The sequence below is a fragment of the Podarcis cretensis genome (assembly GCF_951804945.1).
Source record: "Podarcis cretensis genome assembly, chromosome: 6".
NCBI lineage: Eukaryota > Metazoa > Chordata > Lepidosauria > Squamata > Lacertidae > Podarcis > Podarcis cretensis.
In genome coordinates, this window is record NC_137175.1 from 63,457,405 (window position 1) to 63,479,366 (window position 21,962).

Sequence of the window (21,962 nt, forward strand, 5' to 3'; positions counted from 1 at the left end):
TCCCATGGCCGGTATATGCTTGCTTGCTTTGACCATCCAGAAGAGACTTGTAAGAAGAGGCACAACTTCTGTCATGTTATGCATTGCCTTTGTCTACTTTAAGTTTTACTGTTAATCAAGGTGCGGTAGATTGATAGCGGGAAGGAACATGAAAAATGAGTAAAACTAAACTAAAGGTTGGGAGTTGTGTGTGGGGTGTTTTTTTTAAACTTTGCTTGAGTAAGTTTTCTTCTGGAATTTGCAGCATAACAGAGTTGATAAATGTTGGTTTCTCACTTTCTCTCTCTGCAACTGTGGGCCAAAGTACACATTGCACAGGGAGATCTGTCACTGGGAGCAGTGTGAGTGCTAATAACATGTAACCCTTTTCTAGTCTGCTTCCCCGCCCCCCATCATCACTCTGAGGTTACCATTTGCTCTGCATTTATAATGCAGACACCTGCATGATGACTGTATCCCCCCGCCCCCATGTTGCAAATAGTAGTGCTTGGGGTGCATGATGAAATGGTTAAATACCCCCACCTCCTGTGCTGCTTCCTTGGTTTTGCTTAGAGCCTCACCTCACCCCACCGCTTCATTTAAGGGAAATGCTGAGAATCCAGTCACATATCTTATTGGGCTAATGGATAAAGCGTGGAAGAAACGGTGCTAAATATGGAGTGAGTGTCCAGACTGGAACAAAGTTAAAAACTGTAATGCCCTCATTCCAAGTCCTTGAACTCTCAAGGTCTCAAGCTAGAAAGAGAGAGGTTTGTTAAGCCATAATAAATCATGGATTTCAGTAGTAATGAACATGATGTATTACTTTCCATAAGTACCCATTCAAATGGCTTTAAGAGAAAGAAAGCCAAAGTGCAGTAGTTAGATATTGTTACGTGGCAGATCAGTCAGTACTTTTTCTGATAGCTCCCCAAATGTGTGATGAAGAGTTGAAGCTAGAGAGAACCTTAATACCTCCATCCCCACCAGATGCATGCTCTGCCTCCCACAGTAGCAGCTGTTCATGAGGGCATAATATATGAATGAGGTCTGCACACCTAGAACCTAGCATAGACCTGGTCATATGGCTGATTTCCCAGGTAAAACTGATATCCAAGTGAAAGTAATTCAGTTGAACTAGATAGTGCCCATATCCTGATATGCATCTAGTTTGTGCTGGTAGGTTCTGATCCAACAAGTAATATGTACATTGAATCTTGCTTGGTGTTAAATGTTTGCAAGAGTGCTTGCACAAATGTATTAATGCACAGTTATATGGTTTCCCTTTGGCTGAGTGGAGAAATTGTGATGCCACTTACCAGCAATAGAAATATATGACAGAGGAACAGGACTAGAAATGTTATGACAGCATTGAATTGTTAGCATTTGTATCATTGGGCTGGCTTGAACTAACCCATTCCTGCTTATACAACAGGGCTTTCCCCCCCCTCCCCTCCCCTCCCCTCTCTGCCGCACAAACTCTGTGCCTCCCCCAAATTCACTATACAGGGTTGGGAGAACCCCCAAAGCAATTAGGTGGGATTGGAGATCTTTCTGTCAGACAAGCAGAAATGCTGACAGAAAGATATACTTAGCACCATTCCTCTCCCTTTCTTTAGTGCTAAAACAATCTTATAAAAGCAACTAACAAAACCCAGTTGGAGAACATTTCAGCCTCCCAGGACACTCTGTTGGTGACCTTAAAGTGAGAATTCTTGAAAGAAGAATGAAATCACAACTTATGGACAAGTTCAATTCTATCAGCTGAACAGAGATAACAAGTTTTTTTAAATCCCACTGCAGGTGTTAATTAGCTAGCAATGTATGTATGTTAATTAGCTAGCAATGCATGTATTTTCTGGGAATAAATGAAAAAAAAGGATAACCATTTTATGTAAAAAAAAAAAAATTAATTAGCTAGCAATGGCAGGATGTTTGTGTTACCATCAAAATGCTTCAGGACTGGTCACTGTGCTTATTTTACATACATTTAATCTTTACTTATTGTCTAGTTTTTTTTGTACTATTTCCTTTTCCTCTGACCACACCGGCTACATTCCACACACACCCTAAAACCATGCATATGTATTCTTGCTAATTGAAGATAACACTTCATGAATCTAGTGAAGTTTTTACCAACTTGTTCTTCAGAGTGCCACAAGATGCTTTTGACTAAAAACAAAAAAGACTAATATGGCTACACCTCTGACAACTGTGCCAAAAATAAGATTTAAATATCATATAACGTTAAAATACAAACATATTAAAATAACAGTAAAAATAACAAAAAATGATCTTAAATATAATTGCTTGCCTGGATCAAGGCATTGTGTGAGGCTGCCTCAGTCATGTGGAGAAGCTGGCATCTTTGTGCTCAACATACAGAGGTTGGAGGGCCAGGTTGGGAGAGTGAGCATGACACTGGTATGAGGCAAGCAGTGTGGCTCAATTGCCACTTACTCATGTAGAAATCTTTGACTTTCCCAAGTAGTATGTTATGTATCGTTCATCTGCTTATAAAGCCATATGGGAACATTTTACTTTTCCTATTCTGCTGCTAGCAACTTTTGTCATAGTATACCTTACTTGATCCTGCTTTCTTTCTCTGGTGTACTAATATAGGGATGATACATTTATAACACAATATCCTGAATTCTAGGTTAAGGTTAGAGTCCAATAGCATCACTGAATTTAGTGGGATTGCTTCCTAGTGAACATGTAGAGGATTTCACTGTAGAATAACCATTGGTCTTTTTCACTGTAAGGCAGCCATTTTAAAATAAAAATGATGATGATGATGATGATGCCGACGCATCTTTCTAACTACCAAGAAATAGACTTGACCCCCAAAGTGTTAAAATCATATCCCAGTAGTAATCCATTTGGCACGCATTGAAATCTGAGATAATTTCCATGACCCAGAGACAGCCTACTCTTTTAATGGCCTTAGAACTGTATTACTTCCTTAATCTTCAAGCTGTTTGGCTGCTACCATGATGGATCAGCAGTCAGAAGAGAGATAGAACAGTCTGGTGCTACAACAGCAGCAGCAGCTGCAGACATGGCATAGCAGATTCCAAGAGATAAGAGGATTTCTTAAAAGGGGAGAAAATACTTTTAGCCTGGGAAAATGGGTTGAAATTCTAGCCTTTTCCATCTTCATGTCATTTCCTCTCCTTTCCCACTTCTTATATCATTATCCTAGACTTGATGGTGCACTTACACCAGTATAAATCAGAAGCAAGCTCACTGAAAGCTTTGAAGGATTTTACATTGCTGTACCTAAGAGGAACACACAGGGATATCTGGCCATAGAATTAAACTAAGAGTTAAACTAAATTAAACTAAGAATGGCTCTCCAATACAAAATCTTAATATTAGGTTTCATTAAAAGGCACAAATCTTGTATGTCTCCACCATGTGCATTTTCAAATTTAGAAGCATTTCTAAAAAGTTACAATCATTAGAAAACCCACTCTAGTGCTGGCCAAAAACAGTTAAATCTGGATATCCTAGGAACTCAACAGATTGGCAGAATTCATGCAGGGGTTAGCACTTGAGAGTGTAGGGCTGAATTTCATTAATAATGTGTGGGAGTGGGAGGAAGTAATAAGCTGAGCAATTTGGGGTGTTCCCTTCTGGAAAGTTGATCGGTTCATGATGCATAGTTTTTAAACTCGGGGGTAGCCAAGAAAGCCACAGGGCTGAAGGGCGGAAACTGTGAATGCATCATTACATCTGAATTTCCATTACAGCAAAATCCTGCCTTGCCCACAGTGGGCAGATAGACCTTCAAAAGCCAGGTCATGTTTGTAAACTGTGGAATTTTATCGATAGATAAAAATAGGATCCTTGTATTTTGTTTTCTACTCACAATTTTCAGAATGGGGTGGGCTATAAAACAAGCAAACAAGTTCCTCATAGGGGTGAGGGGAATCATAGCAACAAATACTCAAAGCCCCCAAAACAAAACCACTCAGTCCACTGTGGGTGTCTTAATGCAGATGGCCGTTTTGGTAAGGACTGCAAAAATGACAAGAAATATGTTTTCTATGCAAGAAGTCCAGCGTTAATCCTGCTCTGTCATGCATATACCATGGACTTGAAAGAGTTGGGAGACTTTATTGAATTTTTAAAACGATTGCTGATTCAACCCAGTTGAGGCAAAGTCTGAGGTTTGCTCCTTTTATCTGTGATTGAATATCGGAACTGAGAGGCTGATCTGATAAAGCCACATGCTCTACACCCTTCTCACTCCACACCACAAAAATTCCAGTTTTATTTCCATGGGAGAAAAGCTTGCTGACTTCTCCTTCTTAGTCTGGCTTCATTGCCAAAGTGTCTATCTTCTGTGATGCCTACAAGAAACTGAAAACAATCATTATACTGCAACCAATGTTTTGGGGGCTCAGGGCAGGGTGACTTCATGGTATTAATGAGACCATTTTATAACAGACAGCCTTGTGAAGAAGATGACATTGAAACTCAATATGAATCCAGTAAGGCCAGATTCATTTATTGCTTTCGATGGAACAGGGCACATTGTAAGCTATGTGGCCCAAACCAGTTCCACTTAAAGTTAACAAAGCTGCCCATTGTTGTGAAGAAGTGTCAATCTTGCAGACTTCAACTTAAACAAGTTTACCCTGTGCTTCACCGATCTTTGGAGTAGCCAGTGGTCTCAATCTTTGGGAATGTGTTTATTCAGTCTAGTAAAAACATTAAAAAGGGGAATAAATCCCTGGTGACCTGAACTGCCTTTCACTGCTGCTATAAACCATAGAACATTTAGAAAGGACTTTTAGAGGTAAAGATAATATAGTTTGCATAGCCAGTGTGTATATTATGGTCTTGAGTGGTAGTTACAGAGGTCACTTGCAACTTATATTACTTCATCACAAAATCATTAAGGGTGCAGAAGAAAGATTATAAGGTGTTACATCATTTATTCCGAAAATTAAAACCATATACAGTGCTACAGTGCTGGCCATATCTAAGTAAGTAAAGTGACAGAAATGTAATGGTAGGAGTTCCTATCAGAAGTCAATTGCTGTAAAACGGGGTTAAACATTGACTTCACAATGTGACGAGTTTATTGATCTTGTTAACAGCAAAAAAATGTGCATGGTTATTTCTGTGGGAAAGCAAAACATTTATCCACTCCCTTGTTATCTAGATGGTTTTTCAGTTCTGAGTCGACTAATGCCCATGCCACCAGTTTTCATTTATATCCCATGCAATTCCAGGGGCAAGTTACTTTCACCTTCCTTATTCAGGTTCATGTCCTGTTTTGAAAGATTTTTGTTCAGATTGCATAGTGGTGGGAGCTATTCTCTTAGTTCCAACAAGGTCCAACAGGTCCTTGCACTGTATCAGCAATAGCTTTTCAAATTCCCCCAAGTTTCAAAAGAGGCTCATCCAACTCCACTGTGTACACTATAGGCTGACAGCCTTGCCTAGTTTTGAACTTGAGATTTATTTTTTATTTTATTTATTGAATTTATATACTGCCCTATACCCAGAGGTCAAAGATTAAACTACCCATGTCAAGGCACAGCAGCTATTATCATTTGGAATTGTTCCACATTTGTATTAATTTAGATAGCTCCTTTGTTGTAAGAACAGGCTGATACTACCTATGCCAAAATCAAGTGCAACTGTCCATTAACAAAACCAGTGATGTGGACATGGCATTGTATGTTATGAGTCACATACAAAGCATATTGCTCATAAATTTAACATTGCTTCATTGTTTTGGTAGCATATAGGCATCTTTTTAAACAATACTTGGCTGAAGCTGTTTTTTTTATGCATTTCTGAAATGCATGTTTTCTATTACCAAGCCCATGATAAGAGTTTTGCTTGATATAAACCAGCTTTCTAGCCAGCCTTAGATTCCAGTTTTTGGACTTGATAAAGTAAAACAACACAAGTATGCCATAGCCAAGTTTATTAAAACAGGGTTGTCTTAGACAGCTTCTTTGAAACATCTTTGTAACCTCAGGTAATAATTTTTCAGCAATAAGTCAGATAAATGAAATGATTAATGCACACAGGTTTATCTGTAGCATTACTTAGAATATCATTAAAAATTGACCTTGTCATAAAACGTTTTACAGAAGGACATTAGCCATACTGTTTACTTTTTTAAAAAAAAAGATGATGTCCTTGCTATTTTTAAAAGAAACCTTTAAATATTGACATAACATGTAAAAAAAATGGGGAAACATTACTGTGCCATCCTCAAACCTTTTGCATCTATTATACTAGGGACAGACTCACATGAAATCCACATGTAGCTAATAAGACTTGGGGTATCTTCTGAGGGACAAAGGAAGCTAGACAGTGGTGTGGCAGGGACACATGCTGCTCCATACAGCTTTTTCATAACCAAAGACAAGGCAGAAACACGTGGTTTCCTTAACCCAGAGGATCAGCAACCTAGGCCTAATTGTATGCAGCCTTTGGCCTAATTTCCAAAGCTCTTTGCAAATGGAACAGGAACAGTTATTTTGCCCTCCCCTGGCAGCCCATTGGGTGCAGAAGAAACAGGTAGGGAGAGAGAAAAGGACTAGTAGAAAGGACTGTTCAGGACTGAACAAAGCTGTACTAGTCACCTGGTCACTGCTGTTATTCCTGTGCTGTATAGTACATTTTATCCCCATGTCTAAGATGATAACGGGATGCCAACAAAAACAGATTAATTAGGATTAAAAATCCTGGACACCTGTGAGCACCATGTTGGGTAATGGCTTTCAGAATTATTTTCACAGTGATTGTATATTTTACTCTATGTAGCCCAAAACTCAAAAGGTTTGCTTAGGCCAATCAGATGATAGGATCTCTAACATTTTGAATAGCATGTTGTGTCCTGGGAAGCAGAGAAGAAATTAGGCAAGATTCTAGAAATAAGGGAACTACAGAGATGGCTGGCTGGAGAAAAGGTTTTTTTTCAGAATAAAGTATTAAACATTCCAAGTTATTGGTACATTTTAAAATTGTTTTTGTGCTATTGACGTCTTTGTAAGTTCAATTTCACTAGCATATTTACATATATATTCTTCAAAACTCTCACTGCATGCTCGTGACAGAAATTGTAATATGGATTGTAATGGCTTGGATTTAAGTTTACTTTGGTTAAGAGCCATTGCTCTTTTAAGAGCCCTGCACTGGGACTGTGCAGGCATATTATGGGGGAAGGAAAGGTTGCACTTGATAACTTCCACTCCTTCCATTCCCCTGACTCATATCATCTACCAAGCCATTCAGGCCGGCCCCACATTTCCACCAGGTTTTAATAAGGAATCAGTGTGTGGCTACATGACTAGTAATATTGTGACTTCTGCTCATGGTCTTTAAAAATAACATTGTCCTGAAATATAAAAATTCAAAAGTTTTAAAATAAAGCAGGGGCTGACATATGTAGGAACTGTTTAAATGTCCATCTTTAGGCTTTGTGTTTGGAGGGGTGTGTGGCTCTTGGCTTGTTTTGAAGTTTCTGTCTGTGGTGCTGACTTTCACCTTGCTTCAAAGTATAAGACTCACTTTTCCTTGTTGATGAAGAAGCAAGATCCCAAAATCCAAAGTCAGGAGCTAGCATCATTTACAAAAAAAACAAAACAAAAAAACCCCTCTAATTGAGACATAGAATGAAATACCTTTCAACTTGGGGGCTGTTGTGGGTGCCTGCTATAGTGGTGGTCTTCCTTGTCCCCGAGAATGATAAGTTACTTTCTGCTTTCCCCACACTCCCACACCTTCATAGACTTACTAGAAGTGATAGAAGTATAATTTGGTAATTTTGAAGAATACACCTACTCTTTGGCATGAGTTAGTGGCAGGTCTTAATTTTCAATGAAGCACATGTCCATAGATGTTTGTTGCTTTAGGAATCAGTTTCTTATCTCAAGAGTAATCTCTTTTCCAACTTTTTCCGACACCATTTTAATATAGCTCCTGAGATTCTTAAAGCTGACCAGTTATTCCCCAGTGAATAGCTTCTATTTATACGTGTCTATCAGGAGTGGAATTTATGAAAGGCGCACAAGTTATGTGAACTGCTAATGTTTTCACAGTTGTTAAACCACTTCATCTATTTTAACTAAGAGTAACTGCATATAAGACATTGGGACTCAACAGCTGCCCCAAATAATGTTAGAAAGCCAAGGCTCTAAACCAAACAAACCCCAGATAATTTAGCAGCAGCAAAGTTGACATTTCTCCTTCACGTACAGCCATGGGGAAAATAAAGTGCACCCTATTTGAATTCTGTGATTTTACATATCAGGACATAATAGCAATCACTTGTTCCTTAGCAGGTCTTAAAATAGATAAATACAACCTCAGATGAACAACAACACATGACATATTATACCGTGTCATGATTTATTTAACAGAAATAAAGCCAAGATGGAGAAATCATGTGTGAAAAACTAAGTACACTCTTACTGCTTCCATAGGAATTAAGAGGCTAAGTAGCGGACAGGGGCTGTTAATAAAATGCCCTTGCTTAATTGATCATCAGCAAGTGTGCCCACCTCTATAAAAACTGAACTTTTGGCAGTTTGATGGTCTGGATCATTCAGGTGTGCTTTAACACTATACCAAGGAGGAAAGATGACACAATACTCTTAGATAAGCAAGTGTATTTCTGCCCGTGAAACTGGGAAAGATCACTTCCCTTGTCCTAGTGCAGTGGTGAGTCTTTTAGACTTGCTTTCTCCCACTGCCCTTCACATGTTGATGGTTAAACATCTTTACTGGGGACACAGGTGGCGCTGTGGGTTAAACCACAGAGCCTAGGACTTGCTGATCAGAAGGTCGGCGGTTCGAATCCCTGCGACGGTGTGAGCTCCCATTGCTCAGTCCCTGCTCCTGCCAACCTAGCAGTTTGAAAGCATGTCAAAGTGCAAGTAGATAAATAGGTACCGCTCCGGCGGGAAGGTAAACGGCGTTTCCGTGCGCTGCTCTGGTTCGCCAAAAGCTCTTAGTCATGCTGGCCACATGACCCGGAAGCTGTACGCCAGCTCCCTCGGCCAATAAAGTGAGATGAGCACCGCAACCCCAGAGTCGGTCATGACTGGACCTAATGGTCAGGGATCCCTTTACCTTTACCTCCCACTGCTCTTCACATGTTGATGGTTGAACATCTTTACTGAGGAAGCTTGCTCTACTTCAGTGATTTAGAACCCTGGGTAGAGCAGGCAGATATTCGGAGGGGGGGTGGCGGCAACATCTGGGGGCCTGCGGGAACAATAAGTTTCATCCTTGCTTTCCCCTTATGTGATAATATTCATGCTGGGAAAGGAGGGAGGAAGAACAGCTGAATAGGGGCTGTTTGTGTGCCAGGTCTGCTAGTCAAATCAGATGGTTGCATTGGGATGAAAAGTTCTGCAAAGTTTATCACAATAACAGGAGCCCCCTCCATATAAGGCAGTGAACCATTTTGTACTAGGGGACTGCACAGAGACATGAGAGGATCTGCTTACTGGTGACATACAACCACCTGCACTAGAGACCACATGGGTTTTCTAAGCCTTCCTCACCAACTAGGAGGGAACTGAGCAAAAAGGCACAGGCGGTGTGGGTAAGCGTGCCCAAAAAGAAAGACTCTGCAACTGAGTACATGAAATGGAAGTGGCACACTTTATTCCATCTCAGGTCATTTGTTTCTGGGCACTTCATCAACGGGAGTAAGGGAGGGGGAGAAGGTGGTGGGTGGCCAACCTCTAGAGAAGACCAAGTAGAATGAGATTTGCTGGTACACTGCATCCATCTTTATGTATAAAAAGAGACTTTTGGCACAGGGAAAACACTTTAAGGGGGCATAGAATAAGAGTTAGTTTAAAGCTGTTTTTCCAGTAGACTTCAATTAGAATTGTTAGTGTATTTTTTCTGGTTTTTTGCAATTAGTAATATGTATTACGTTAGAAACCAGCCAACATACACATCTTAAGTTTTGTCAATTAGAGTATTTTGCTTTTCATTTAATAGTTAGATCTGGTCAGTCTGTTTTTCATCATGCTCAAATTTGTAATATTGGCTCACCAAGAGCAATATTTATTTAAACATATAGCCATAGTAATATATTATTATACTATGTGTTTTTCCCCCTTAAGGCAGGGCACCAGTGATGCTGATGGTGCCAGCTTAATCATGTCTACCAAAAAGTAAGTCCTGCTGAATTCAATGGGGCTTACTCATACATAGGTAGTGTTAGGATTGCAGCCTGAGCTTTCTTTCTAAGAGATGAAACCACTGGTTTCATTCCATGTTCTGACCTGATACAAAGTCCTTGGATGACAATCTGCATACCCCACCCCACCCCCAAGACAAGGACCTTGAGGAGCAGGACAGGTCCTCTAAGTCTAATGGTGAGGATCCCCTTGGGGGGCTCTATGGATCGGTACCTGATGAGGAACCCCTGGAACTCTCTGAGCAGAAGGTGCAGCAACCCTGCATTCCTCAAGAGGAAGATCACCAAAGTATTTGGGTCCAGGCCAAAGAACAATGGTGCAGTATGTGTCTGCAGACCCAGAGTAGTTAGCCTCCTTGTAAGTAAGGGATCTATTTGTGAGTAAGGCATGCCTGTTACTCCACAGCTAGCAGTATATAAGGCATCCCTCTTGAGTTGTCTAGCTGTTGGAAGCAACATGGGTCTTTAGCTCCTTGTTCCTGATTCTAGGTTCTCTGTTTTACTGCACCTTGCCTGACCTCCCTGTTGTACTGACCTTGGACTATTTCCCCATCTTGTTTCTGGATGATGTTTGAACCTAGACTGATTCTCTGTGCTTGACCTTTGTTTTCCTGAAATGTGCTGAATCTGCAACCCTGTCCTTATTTGTAGTACTTTGGAGTACCAAGCTTATATATTTTGTAACTAGTACCCTAGCCCCTGAGAACATCCCCTGGAGAGTGACATAATCAGATATTCATATCCTTCATAACTAAAGCAGTCTCTTTTTGGCAGGAACAGAAGAAAACTTAGAACAGAAAGGTATGTTTATTTTTAGAGGTTTGGTTTCCATGGATAAGCTGCCTTTGTTTATAAAACATGGGATAATTTGGCTTTTCTTCTAAAAAAATTTTTTAATAAAAATTGGGGACACCACTAAAATAGTATGTCATCATTCTATTGAAATGTTAGTGAAAACCTTTATAAATATAAATCTCCACCTTTAAGAAATAAGTAGTGAGACTATACTCTGTATACTTTTCTTTATTTTGAGACTGCACATTTCCAGGTATAGTATCCACAGCCAGCTAAGCATGGAGACAAGCCTAGGACACTCACATTCCAAGAACCACCACTCCATACATTCCGACCTTCCTGCTGTCCTCAATTGACATTTGCAGGCATTTGCACCTAAAGAAGATGCACTTTCCCATTTTCTTCTGTTGAATTAAAGGTTAACTGTTACCATTTTGGTGCTCAACAGATTTTTGCATTGCTTGTTCATAGGTGAAAAGGGAATTCTACTAGTTAATGATGAAAATGAGGATTCTCAGGATAGTATTTACAGTAATCCCTCATCTTACACACATTTGACTTGTGGAATTTCAAACATTCATCAATGAAGGTGGGCTGGTTGAAATTGTGCAAGTCAAGTCCCAGACAAAGGAGAGAGCTTAAAAACACTTTTTTTGCCTGCTATGGAAATAGCTTTTAAGCTCTCCGACTTGCTTGTGGAGCAAGGCCTGATCAGCATACCAACTCTGGAAAGCTCTGGGATCTTCCTGTGAGACAGTGTGACTTCCCATGAGATCTCGTGTGAGCATCCCTGGCCTTCCAGAGTCTGCAAGAGAGCTTAAAAGCTGCTTTCACAGCAGGTAACTCAAGTGGACCAAGCACAAAAAGAGTTTTGAAGCTCTCCACCTTGCTTGCTGAGCTTGGCACATCAGCTCTGGCAGTGCTAGGGATGCTCCCTTCCTCTCCCATTAGCCATGGGGTGGCTCCAAGGGTTTGACTATGTGTGATTTTTGTGTATACTTGTGTAACTCTTAGAACTGAACCCCTGTGTAAGATAAGGGATTTCTGTAGTCAAGATAATGATCAGCACCATAGTGTGATTGCTGAATTACTGATCTTCCAAATGAATATGAGCAAATCGTATCCTGATCAACCCTTGATGGTTACATGTGATTGTTACGCTTCTCAGCATACAATCAAAGAGCTATTTGTCTAACAGATCAAAATAAAAACCTGGACCAGTCCTGCCTCGTCTTTTAGATCACTTATGGGCCCTTCACTCTTTTTCTATCTGGTGATGCAGAAAAGCAGAGATACATCAAGTGGCTGGGTAGGCTAGGATGTTGTTGCCATTTGGGACAGAAGTGGGAAAAGTCCTCCTCCTCACCCTATATCAAATTGTCCTCAGGTTTCTGTCAAAATACCAGTGTTAAGTAATTTGGAGACTTCAATAGCACAGCAAAGCATATGAGCATTTTATAATGAAGTGTAGACTCCAGCATGTGATACAAAGTATTTGACCAGCAAGTGTGCAAGTTACAAAGTGGGCACTATCGGAAATGGATGGAAAAGTAATTGTCAGCAAGATTATGTTCTAAATGCAGCTACATGTATTTATTTTAGATAGGAAGTCAGGACTGGTGGTAGAGATCAGCGTGCACAGTGGAACTTCCCCTCCCTCTCCTCTCCCTGCGTGACACTGTGCCCACCCCCACCAACTCTGCTCTGGGAGGTTGGGGTGAAATCCAGAACAGATTTGGGTATGAGACAGAGGGAGGAGAAGCAAGCGAAGTTCCACTGCAGAAGCAGAATTCCTTGTGCAAATGGGAAGACTTTGCTGGATATAACTTAATATCTAGAGGCATAGTTTTGCATGTGGCTTACTGATATGCTTACAATACACTTATTGATTTACGTTTAATAACATATGTATTGCCTCAAGTTCCGTAAGAAGAACTTGTTAAAGAGACGTGGGACCTTCTAAGAAATCGAGATTGAGTTCGTTGCTGTCTCAGTTGTTGATCACTTGGCTTGCCTATGAAAAGAAAGGCAGTTCATATATGCCAAGTTTGCCTCATTAATGCCATCATTATCTTCAGTATTTAGAGTTATAACTAGTCCATTACACACATGGTATTCAGCAAAAAGAACAGTAGACCAAATCTTACGTATAAAGGACTTCTGTCTTAAGGATTGTATAGAATCTAAGTAGTTACTTTGGGATTTGGCACAATGTTTATGGCCATGTATATCATTCTGGAGAAATACTAAGAGGTAAAAAGTATCCTGTTCTCTACCTCATAAGCTTAAAAAAAAAAAGTTTAAGGCTCATACTGTGTTAAAGTGTGCGTATAATAATTCCTACTTATGGCAAAGAATATATGTGTGCAGCATTCCTCTAGAGAATCTCAGCTTCCTGGTCCAATGTGTCAGATAAATAGGTTTTGTATGTGCAAAAACAGTGAAGTGTTTTACTAAGGAGGACCTCAGATACATTAGACCTATATTATTTATGCTAGAAAGCTACAACAAAGCCATGAAAGGGTGGCTGTCTGGGTGGCCAGCACAGATACAACTGCTTGACTGTGAAGTTGTTGCACTTCATCACTGTTAATAAAGCTCATGTTAAAAAGGTATCAAGTATCAGCTAAAAAGGAATTTGGTAGAACAAGAGTTTTAAAAATAACCTAAGGGCTAAAGCTTTGCTGGTTCCATAAGGGAAGTTCTTTCCTCTCACATTTCAATTTAATTGGGATTTAACTTCGACTTCCTGGGCTAACAACTGAGCGTGATTATCCGGTGATAAGTAACACCAAATCCAGCTGCATTTTTACTATCTGTAGCTGTAAAATCAATGAACACTGAGTATAAGACTGGTATTGGTTCTTATTGTAACCCACAGAGCAAATTATGAGAGTTCCATATAGCTAGGTGAAGACAGCAATAGAGCAGTAAAATATTTGTCTGAGCAAGAGTTTTTCTTACTACAAATACTGTAGCAAGTGGAGCCTAAGTTCTGCACTTGGAATATATTGTGCGAACAAATCAAACTGATTGTTTTTGCATAATGCTGGTTCTGTCAGCCAAGGAGCTCTACAGAGCACTGAAGCTCCACTCTAACCAGAACTCCAGTCCAGTCTGTTTAGGCTTTCTAAGATGTTGCCAGATATACTGCCCACAGGGTTGGCCCACCCATGAGGCAAGGTGGGGCAACTGCTTCAAGCAGCAGGATCCACAGGGGCAGCAGTTCCTGATGTAGATCTTTATTCCCCCTGCTCTTGTTCCTGATATAAACCTTCACTCACTCTTTCTTCCCTGGCAGGGTGTGGGTGGGTTCTCCTCAGGTGCCAAAATTACTTGAGCCGGCCCTGACTGCCCAACCTGTTTTCAAGGTTATCCAGGCCATCATAAGAACTAGAAATTTTCAGGTTTTGTTTCTAGCTTTTATTGTAGTTTTGGTTTTCTGGATTTTTGTTTGTTTTTAGATCTTAACTGAGATTCTCAGAATATCAGTTTCTGCACCTGATGCCAAATGAGATTAAGAGCCTCATGCTGTACCAACTGAGCTATCCCAGCAGCTAATGTTCATGTGCTGATGCAGCAAGCGCATGAAATACAGAGGCTTTCGTACAAAATACAAAATCCAGTAGCATGCACAATGCTCAGCATTGATAGCCATAGCCTATTTGTCTAATCCTCGTGTTGAGTTGTAGCCAACTAAATTACTCATTAGAATTCTACCCGTTAAAATGGATGAACCTGTGTTATGTCCATTAACTTCAATAGATCTACTCTGAGTAGAGATAGCATTGAATACACCCGTTGTACAGATTTCTTTATCCTAAGTTTGGGAGGCTAGCCATTCTCCAAGGGAAACCAGCATAGCTCCATCAAACAAAAAAGGCAAATTCGAGGTGTTTCTTGCCATTTTTATAATGTGAGCTTACGAGCTGTAGTTCACGTTCAAAAATGATGTAAGAAAGCTGCCAGGAAAGATCCAAGCAGTGTTATCAATGCTGTTCCATAACTAGTAACAGCTGCTGTTGATCTGACAGCAGCTACCATAGTTTTGTGCCTCCATGCAGAAATGGGAAGGAAACCACTTCTGGAAAGGAAGTGATTACTGCAAAACATTAATATGCAAGGAAGGAGGTTATTTTCAGAGGGCTAGATTTGGCCCGTTCTCACTACCAGCACTGGGTTTGTTATCTAGAATTGTTGGCTGTATGGCTACAGAGTGGCAAGAGCTGTTTGTATTTACGAAAACCTGGACAGCCTACTCGTCTCTATGACCAAGAGCTTACCCAAAATATTTTTATATGCTAAACTTCCATCCAGAATTGTGAATTCAAGGCACTATCCTGAAAACCGTTACTTAGAGGGGATTTTGTCATCTAGTCCAACCCCTTGCAATGCAGGAATCTCAAATAAACATATTTAGGTGTTGGCCATCTGTCATGGATGCTTTAGCAGTGAAATTACCTTGCTTTGTTCACTGGAGAAATTGGATTTTTCATTATCTCTTCTTCTAAGGTATCATATGAGCCATTAAATTACGTCAACATAGCATTATTATAGCTGTTTTATTACTTTATTTTGCTTTTTGCTTCAGATAACTCATGTGAAACTACCTGCATCTTCAGTCAATAACAATGAGATACTTATGGGATTGTGTCATTATCTAAAAGATTCCAGTGGACAGTAGATTTGGTAGCAACCACACATTCAGAAAGATACATTTTTGCAGTTTACAAAAGTGTTGTCTAATGTACCTGGTACAACATGCATTCAGACAATGTAGTTCCATGCAGGCTTTAGAAATATCAATTTATAAGTGGACAAAGCAAAAACCTAAGTTTCAGAACTGCATCTTAATATTATTTGTTTGTTTATTAGATTTATATCCCACCATTCCTCTCAAAGAATCCCTGGCCACATATTAGCATACTTCAAATAATACAAAAACAGTATCTGAGATAATTTTCTCTCTCCCCTTCCAAAGTAAAATATAAGCTCTGAATTTCCAATTTTTTCTCATGAAACAGAGTGAGCATGTATTTTGTTTTAAGTTGGACACAAGTAACCATTTTGTACTCTTTTGGAAAGTATGACGGAATATTATTTATCCATTTGCATTAATGTTTTCTTGCCAAGCAAAAGCTTTTACATTTTACTCCACATAGAGTTGGAACAACATTACAGAATATGGCAGACAGTTTAAGAATATGAAAATAAATCTTATGGTTCTGATACATGTGTGTTGGTATGTTCTGCTATATATAACATTAAAATTACCTATCTGAAAGCCCATAAAAATCTTACCCAATTGAACAGACTCTTTGCCACTCGTTTCATCTCCAGTTTTGTAAATCAAATGAATGCATTTATTCTCAAAGTTCCTTCTATTTTTTTCTTTTAAATTTAAAGCCCACTCGCGTTCTCTGGCATGGCGCAGCATTTGCATCCTAGCGCATCTCGCTGCCATTTCCAGGTCACTTCTTCCATCTCCCAAATGGCCAATGGGAGATGTCATATCCTCTCCCAGAAACCACAGATTTTTTGAATTTGGGTCCACCCTTAAATTGGACCAATAGCGGGCAGCCCTGGAGCAGGAAGTGGGAGTCAGACATGGCTGACTGGAATCTTCACTCAGGTCCTCTTCCAAGCCATAAATTCCAGTAGCCATGGGACCCAGCTCCTCAGTTAGAAAGGCTGGAGATTCCAAAGAACGGAAATAAACCTTGCTGTGAAATGCTGTTTCCCAGACTTTCTATGGCACTCGAAGCTTGAGGCAACTGTAGATCTTTCCATCTTTGAATATTATTGTTTACTCACACTGTATATTTCTATATGCTGCTTAGTTTCTCCTGGTCCTTAAGGTTCCATGACACTCTCCTTCTTTACTGAGAACAGCCTCTACAGTGCTCATCAGAGTGTAATTAAGTTGTGCCTATTTGATTTTAGTGATGAATATGAAGAAGATGGATTTTGTCAGCCATACAGAGGAATAGCATGTGCAAGGTTTATTGGAAACCGAACCATTTATATGGAGTCCTTGCATATGCAGGGTGAAATAGAAAATCAGATTACTGGTATGTAAAGTTTGCTTTTATTTTCAGCTAGATTGCCATCATTATTGACCTTACCATAATCTACACTATAGCAAGCTTGCTTGGGATTTAGTATGTTTAATGTACTCATAGGCAGCAGAATATATGGTTAGCTCTGTGTAAATATATTCTTAAGGAAAGAAACATTACAACTTTTGGAAACACTATCATGAAAACGAAACTGATGCTTAAAAAGATGTAAAATGAAAATATATTTGTATATATTTTTAAGCTTTATCAACTGTGTGTGTATTTTTACAACCATTTAACTTTATAATATATACAAAGGCTACAGACAAAGTTAGTGGTGCTTAAGTTCTATCGAAAACAGAATAGTAAATTTATAATGACTTAACTCCAGCTGCATTAATGGGGTCTTCAATGTCACTAGGGGTGAAGTCCAGTTGGTGCCCCTGCACTTACAAAAGGGCTTTTGCTCCTGTGAACACATCTGCTAATAGAAAAGGATGGGAGATTATTATTGCTTACTCCTCCTCCCTGCAGGCCCCAAGTAACTCCCTTCCATCAGCTCCAGAAAGTTGGAGAAACCTTCAGAACAGTGTAGAAAACCTTCTACGGAGCAGCTGTAGGGTTCTTTTGTTAGTGAAGGTGACCACAGTATCAAAAGCCCTGTGAAGACCATCAGTTGGATTCCACCCAATGCCTGCTTTATAGACCAGTGTCCCTTAAAGCAGGGCTTCACAATTTGTCAGTCAGCCCATCAAACTCAGGCCTTGTATTGTAACTTGCTAGTTGCTTAACAGCTACCCTGTTTCAGTTCCACACAGGCAGCAAAAGGAGAACGGAGTCTATAGCACGCGACCTTCAGCATGGTCAGGTCACAATTCATGCAGTGTTGTCAATATTCAATGTGAAATAATTTTTGAAAATTTCAAACAGACTTTCATCTCCACATAGATAGACTTCCCATTACGTATCTTATTTTGAAAGTGGTTTGGCCATGGGTAAGCAAACTAAGGCCTGCGAGCTGGGTCAGGCCCAATTTCCTTCTGGATCCGGCCCATGGACGGTCCAGGAATCACCACGTGGACCACCAGCACGCGTTCTTTCCCTCTCCCTCACACGGCGGCAGCGCCTCCTCTCTCCTCCTGGCTTCTCCCTGCTCTGCCTAGAGGAGGAAGGGGGCTGGGCTTTGTTGGTGCCAGCAGCAGCAGCGCTTGAGCAGCCACCATTTTAAGCAGCCTCTCTCCGGAGCCCTATCGTCCGCTGCTCATCTTCCCCCCACTGCCAGCCCCTGCCACTTGCAAGACACAGGTAAGCAGCCACCGGGGCTCATGGTGCTCTTGCATCATTTTTTCCCCCTTCAAAATATAGTCTGGCCCCCCACAAGGTCTTGGGGACAGTGGACCAGCCCCCTGCTGAAAAAAGTTTGCTTACCCCTGGTTAGGCTATGAACAAGCATTATGGTGCTGAATATGTCACTTCACGTTGTATTGCCTAAACTTTTTTGGTATGTGTATATTACAGCTGCCTTCACTATGATTGGAACCTCCAGTCATTTATCTGATAAATGTTCCCAGTTTGCCATTCCTTCACTCTGCCATTACGCTTTCCCATACTGCGATGAGACTTCTTCAGCTGCAAAGCCACGGGATCTGTGCCGTGATGAGTGTGAAATTCTGGAAAATGTCCTTTGCCAAACTGAGTACATCTTTGCAAGATCCAACCCAATGATTCTGATGCGTTTAAAGCTGCCTAATTGTGAAGATCTTCCACAGCCTGATAGCCCAGAAGCTGTAAATTGTATCCGCATTGGCATCCCTATGGCAGATCCGATCAACAAGAGTGAGTGATAACTATAAACGTGATGTATTGCATACAAAATATCCTACCCATCTCTGGATAGGACTAAATGTCAATAAGAATTAGTAATATGCTTTGTGGTCACAGAAGTTCATATTTTCAGCCTGGTAGAAAGCCCCACTCATTATTCCAGAATCCATCTTCCAATGCACCCACCCATTTGTTTGGATTTAGTTTGCAAGCTGATTATTTAGAATACAGTGGTACCTCGGGTTAAGAACTTAATTCATTCTGAAGGTCCGTTCTTAACCTGAAACTGTTCTTAACCTGAGGTACCACTTTAGCTAATGGGGCCTCCCACTGCCGCCGGCACGCAATTTCTGTTCTCATCCTGAGGTAAAGTTCTTAACCCGAGGTACTATTTCTGGGTTAGCGGAGTCTGTAACCTGAAGTGTCTGTAACCCGAGGTACCACTGTAGTGCATTTCAAAATATAAATTAACCATTATTATATTTTGAACTGCTTTTTGTACTATTCTTACACCAGTTAGTGTCTGGCGTCCCAAGCCTTGCTCATTAAAATCCCCATTAGCCATTCCATTAAAGTAAATGGCACTACTAATGGTAAGTAAAGACTTCTTAAAGGGCCAAAGGTTGCTATGCAGTGCTTCTTTGCTGCATTAGTAGGCCTGACTCCAGACACTGAGTAGAGTTCATGTTAGATCACAGACTGATTAGAATTAACATAATATCAAATGGCTGTATTTCTAAGATAGCGCAACAACAATTGGATCTCACAGCTGCTCTTTACTTTCATGCCAAAGTAAGGGATTAATTTCAGGTTTCCAGGGCAGTTTTGATTTCTTATATGTCTTTTATTCTAAAATATTTGGGATAAGTGTTTTTTTATTTAATTCCTGAAACCTAAACTTTGTATGTTCTCAAGTATATGAATGAATAGCAAGTCTAGCATTATGGCCTCTGCAAATTGAGAACCTGAATTAAATTGAAGGACACGGGTCAGCAGAATGATACTTTCTCTCACTTTCATGTTCTTACACCAATCAGTATGTGCACAATTCCCCTCTGATTCACCACAATTGAACTGCTGTTGTCATTTACAGATCACAAATGTTACAACAGCACAGGAGCAGACTACCGAGGGACAATGAGTGTCACAAAGTCTGGGCGACAGTGCCAGCCATGGAATTCTCAGTACCCCCACACGCACACGTTCACCGCTGTGCGATACCCAGAGCTGAATGGGGGACACTCCTATTGTCGAAACCCAGGGAATCAGAAGGAGGCTCCATGGTGCTTCACCTTAGATGAAAATTTTAAATCTGAGCTTTGTGACATCCCTGCCTGTGGTAAGTGTAGTAGAACTCTCCCATTTTGAAAGGGAAATCCAAGTCTGGGTGTAGCAAAAGGAATTCTCAAAAACCACAGTTGACACAATGATGAGCCATGCTGAGGGTTCAGCCCTACAGCTAAGATGAATAAGGAGCAGAGAGTTGAGGAGGACTCATATTCTGCTGGTGAGCAATCATCAGGAGAGGTGTGGATGAGGAACACAAAGGCCTGAAGGCAAGCGACAATCCAGGCTTCATTATAATTACAGGTGTCTGATGGATCATGTCTATCTTCTCATTGTTGGACTTCAAAGAGTTTGCAGCAGGGAAGCTTTCTTAATACTAAGCAGCATCCACAATTCCTGCGTTGATGGGAAACATATTGGATCTCTATGGAAGCTGCTGGCAGGTTCTGGGAACTGTGAGACCACACCAGCCTGCTTATCAAAAGAGACCCATACACATACAAAGAAATATATTCACTTTCTACAGTTGCCCATGGGCTGTGTTGAAATTGCTTCTTGTTGCTGACATGCCAGTTTTACCACCCATGTTGTTGTGAATTCTGCAGCTTGATACCATTTCCCCATCAGGTCTATAGTGCATGTGTCTGACTTCAATTATTATTTTATCAGCTTGGATGTTACTAAAAATAGCTATGTAAAAAGTAAGATGCAAAGCAGCCTCTCTGTTCCAGAAAAGTATATTACTTAGGGCTGGAGAATTTTCAGATTAATGGTTGCACTGTTCAGCATTTACTGGTGTGACGTATCTTAGGACTGTAATGCCCCTAAACAGAATACTCAGAATTGGTGGCCGATTGAATAAGGAAACTCACTTGATTGAGATCTATTCAGAACTAACAAGGCTTTGTGGTATTATTATAATTCTACATAACTGGTGAATAATTTGTGCATGAAGCTTCAGAAGAAAGGACACTAAAATAATCTCACCTTGACTGGAGACTCCTGATGTACAATAGCAGGAGTAAGATATTTTAGATTGCAAAGGTGCAAACATGACTATGATACTGTGGTGGTGAAGAAGTATTCCCAAAATTTCTGCTTCCTCCCTAAGGAAAAGAGCCACCAAGGACAGGTAGGGGAGGAGAATACCCCCCCTCAGTATTCTAGTTTTTTTATAGTTCCACTCTTCTTAGTAGGCCCAAGAAGTTGTGAAATAGATGTGAAGCTGCCAGCTAAGGTACAGTGTTACGATTATATCTACCAGTACTAGCTAATTTTAACCATAAGCAGCTCCTGCCTGCCACCTTCTGATGTGAAGTTATATAAAAAGGGAAAGCAAGAATATAAGGAGTGATTTTTCTCTCCTTTTCTCAACCCGTACCTAGAAATGTATGTTTTACATACGTTAGCTAAGCTTAGCAGGCATACATACTTTTGCCCGCCTTCATGTCATACCGATATATATTACTACATCTAAATATATGAAACTAATGTGTGTTTTAAAGACTGGTAAGACTATGGTCTGGTTCATACATGAAGTTGCCAGACCAAGAAAAAACATTTATTAAAGCAGGAACAAGCAGTGAACTTGAACACCTCTCCCACACACACCTCTGACTTCTGGTTTATTAAATTACAGTTTCCCATGACTTCTGAACTGAGAAACTGCCTTATCACTTAAAGGGATCTCTACAAACCAAGATCGAACTGTGGTTTGCAATTGTGGTTTGTTGTGAGCACTTAAACCAGTTTCTTGGTCCAGATGTTATTGCAAGCCATGGTTTAACAAACCAGGAAATCATACAATTGCAAGAACAAAGGTT

General features: G+C 40.3%; 1 protein-coding gene across 3 annotated transcripts in view; it reads left to right on the plus strand.

Moving 5' to 3' along the window:
• ROR1 (receptor tyrosine kinase like orphan receptor 1) overlaps nucleotides 1-21,962 on the plus strand; it is a 160,116-nt gene that overhangs the window by 130,563 nt on the left and 7,591 nt on the right. For all 3 annotated transcript variants that reach the window (XM_079982396.1, XM_079982394.1, XM_079982395.1), the window contains exons 5-7: nucleotides 16,913-17,040; nucleotides 18,547-18,864; nucleotides 19,946-20,191. In XM_079982396.1, coding sequence (XP_079838522.1) covers nucleotides 16,913-17,040; nucleotides 18,547-18,864; nucleotides 19,946-20,191 — 692 coding nt within the window. The remainder of the gene's footprint in view (nucleotides 1-16,912; nucleotides 17,041-18,546; nucleotides 18,865-19,945; nucleotides 20,192-21,962) is intronic.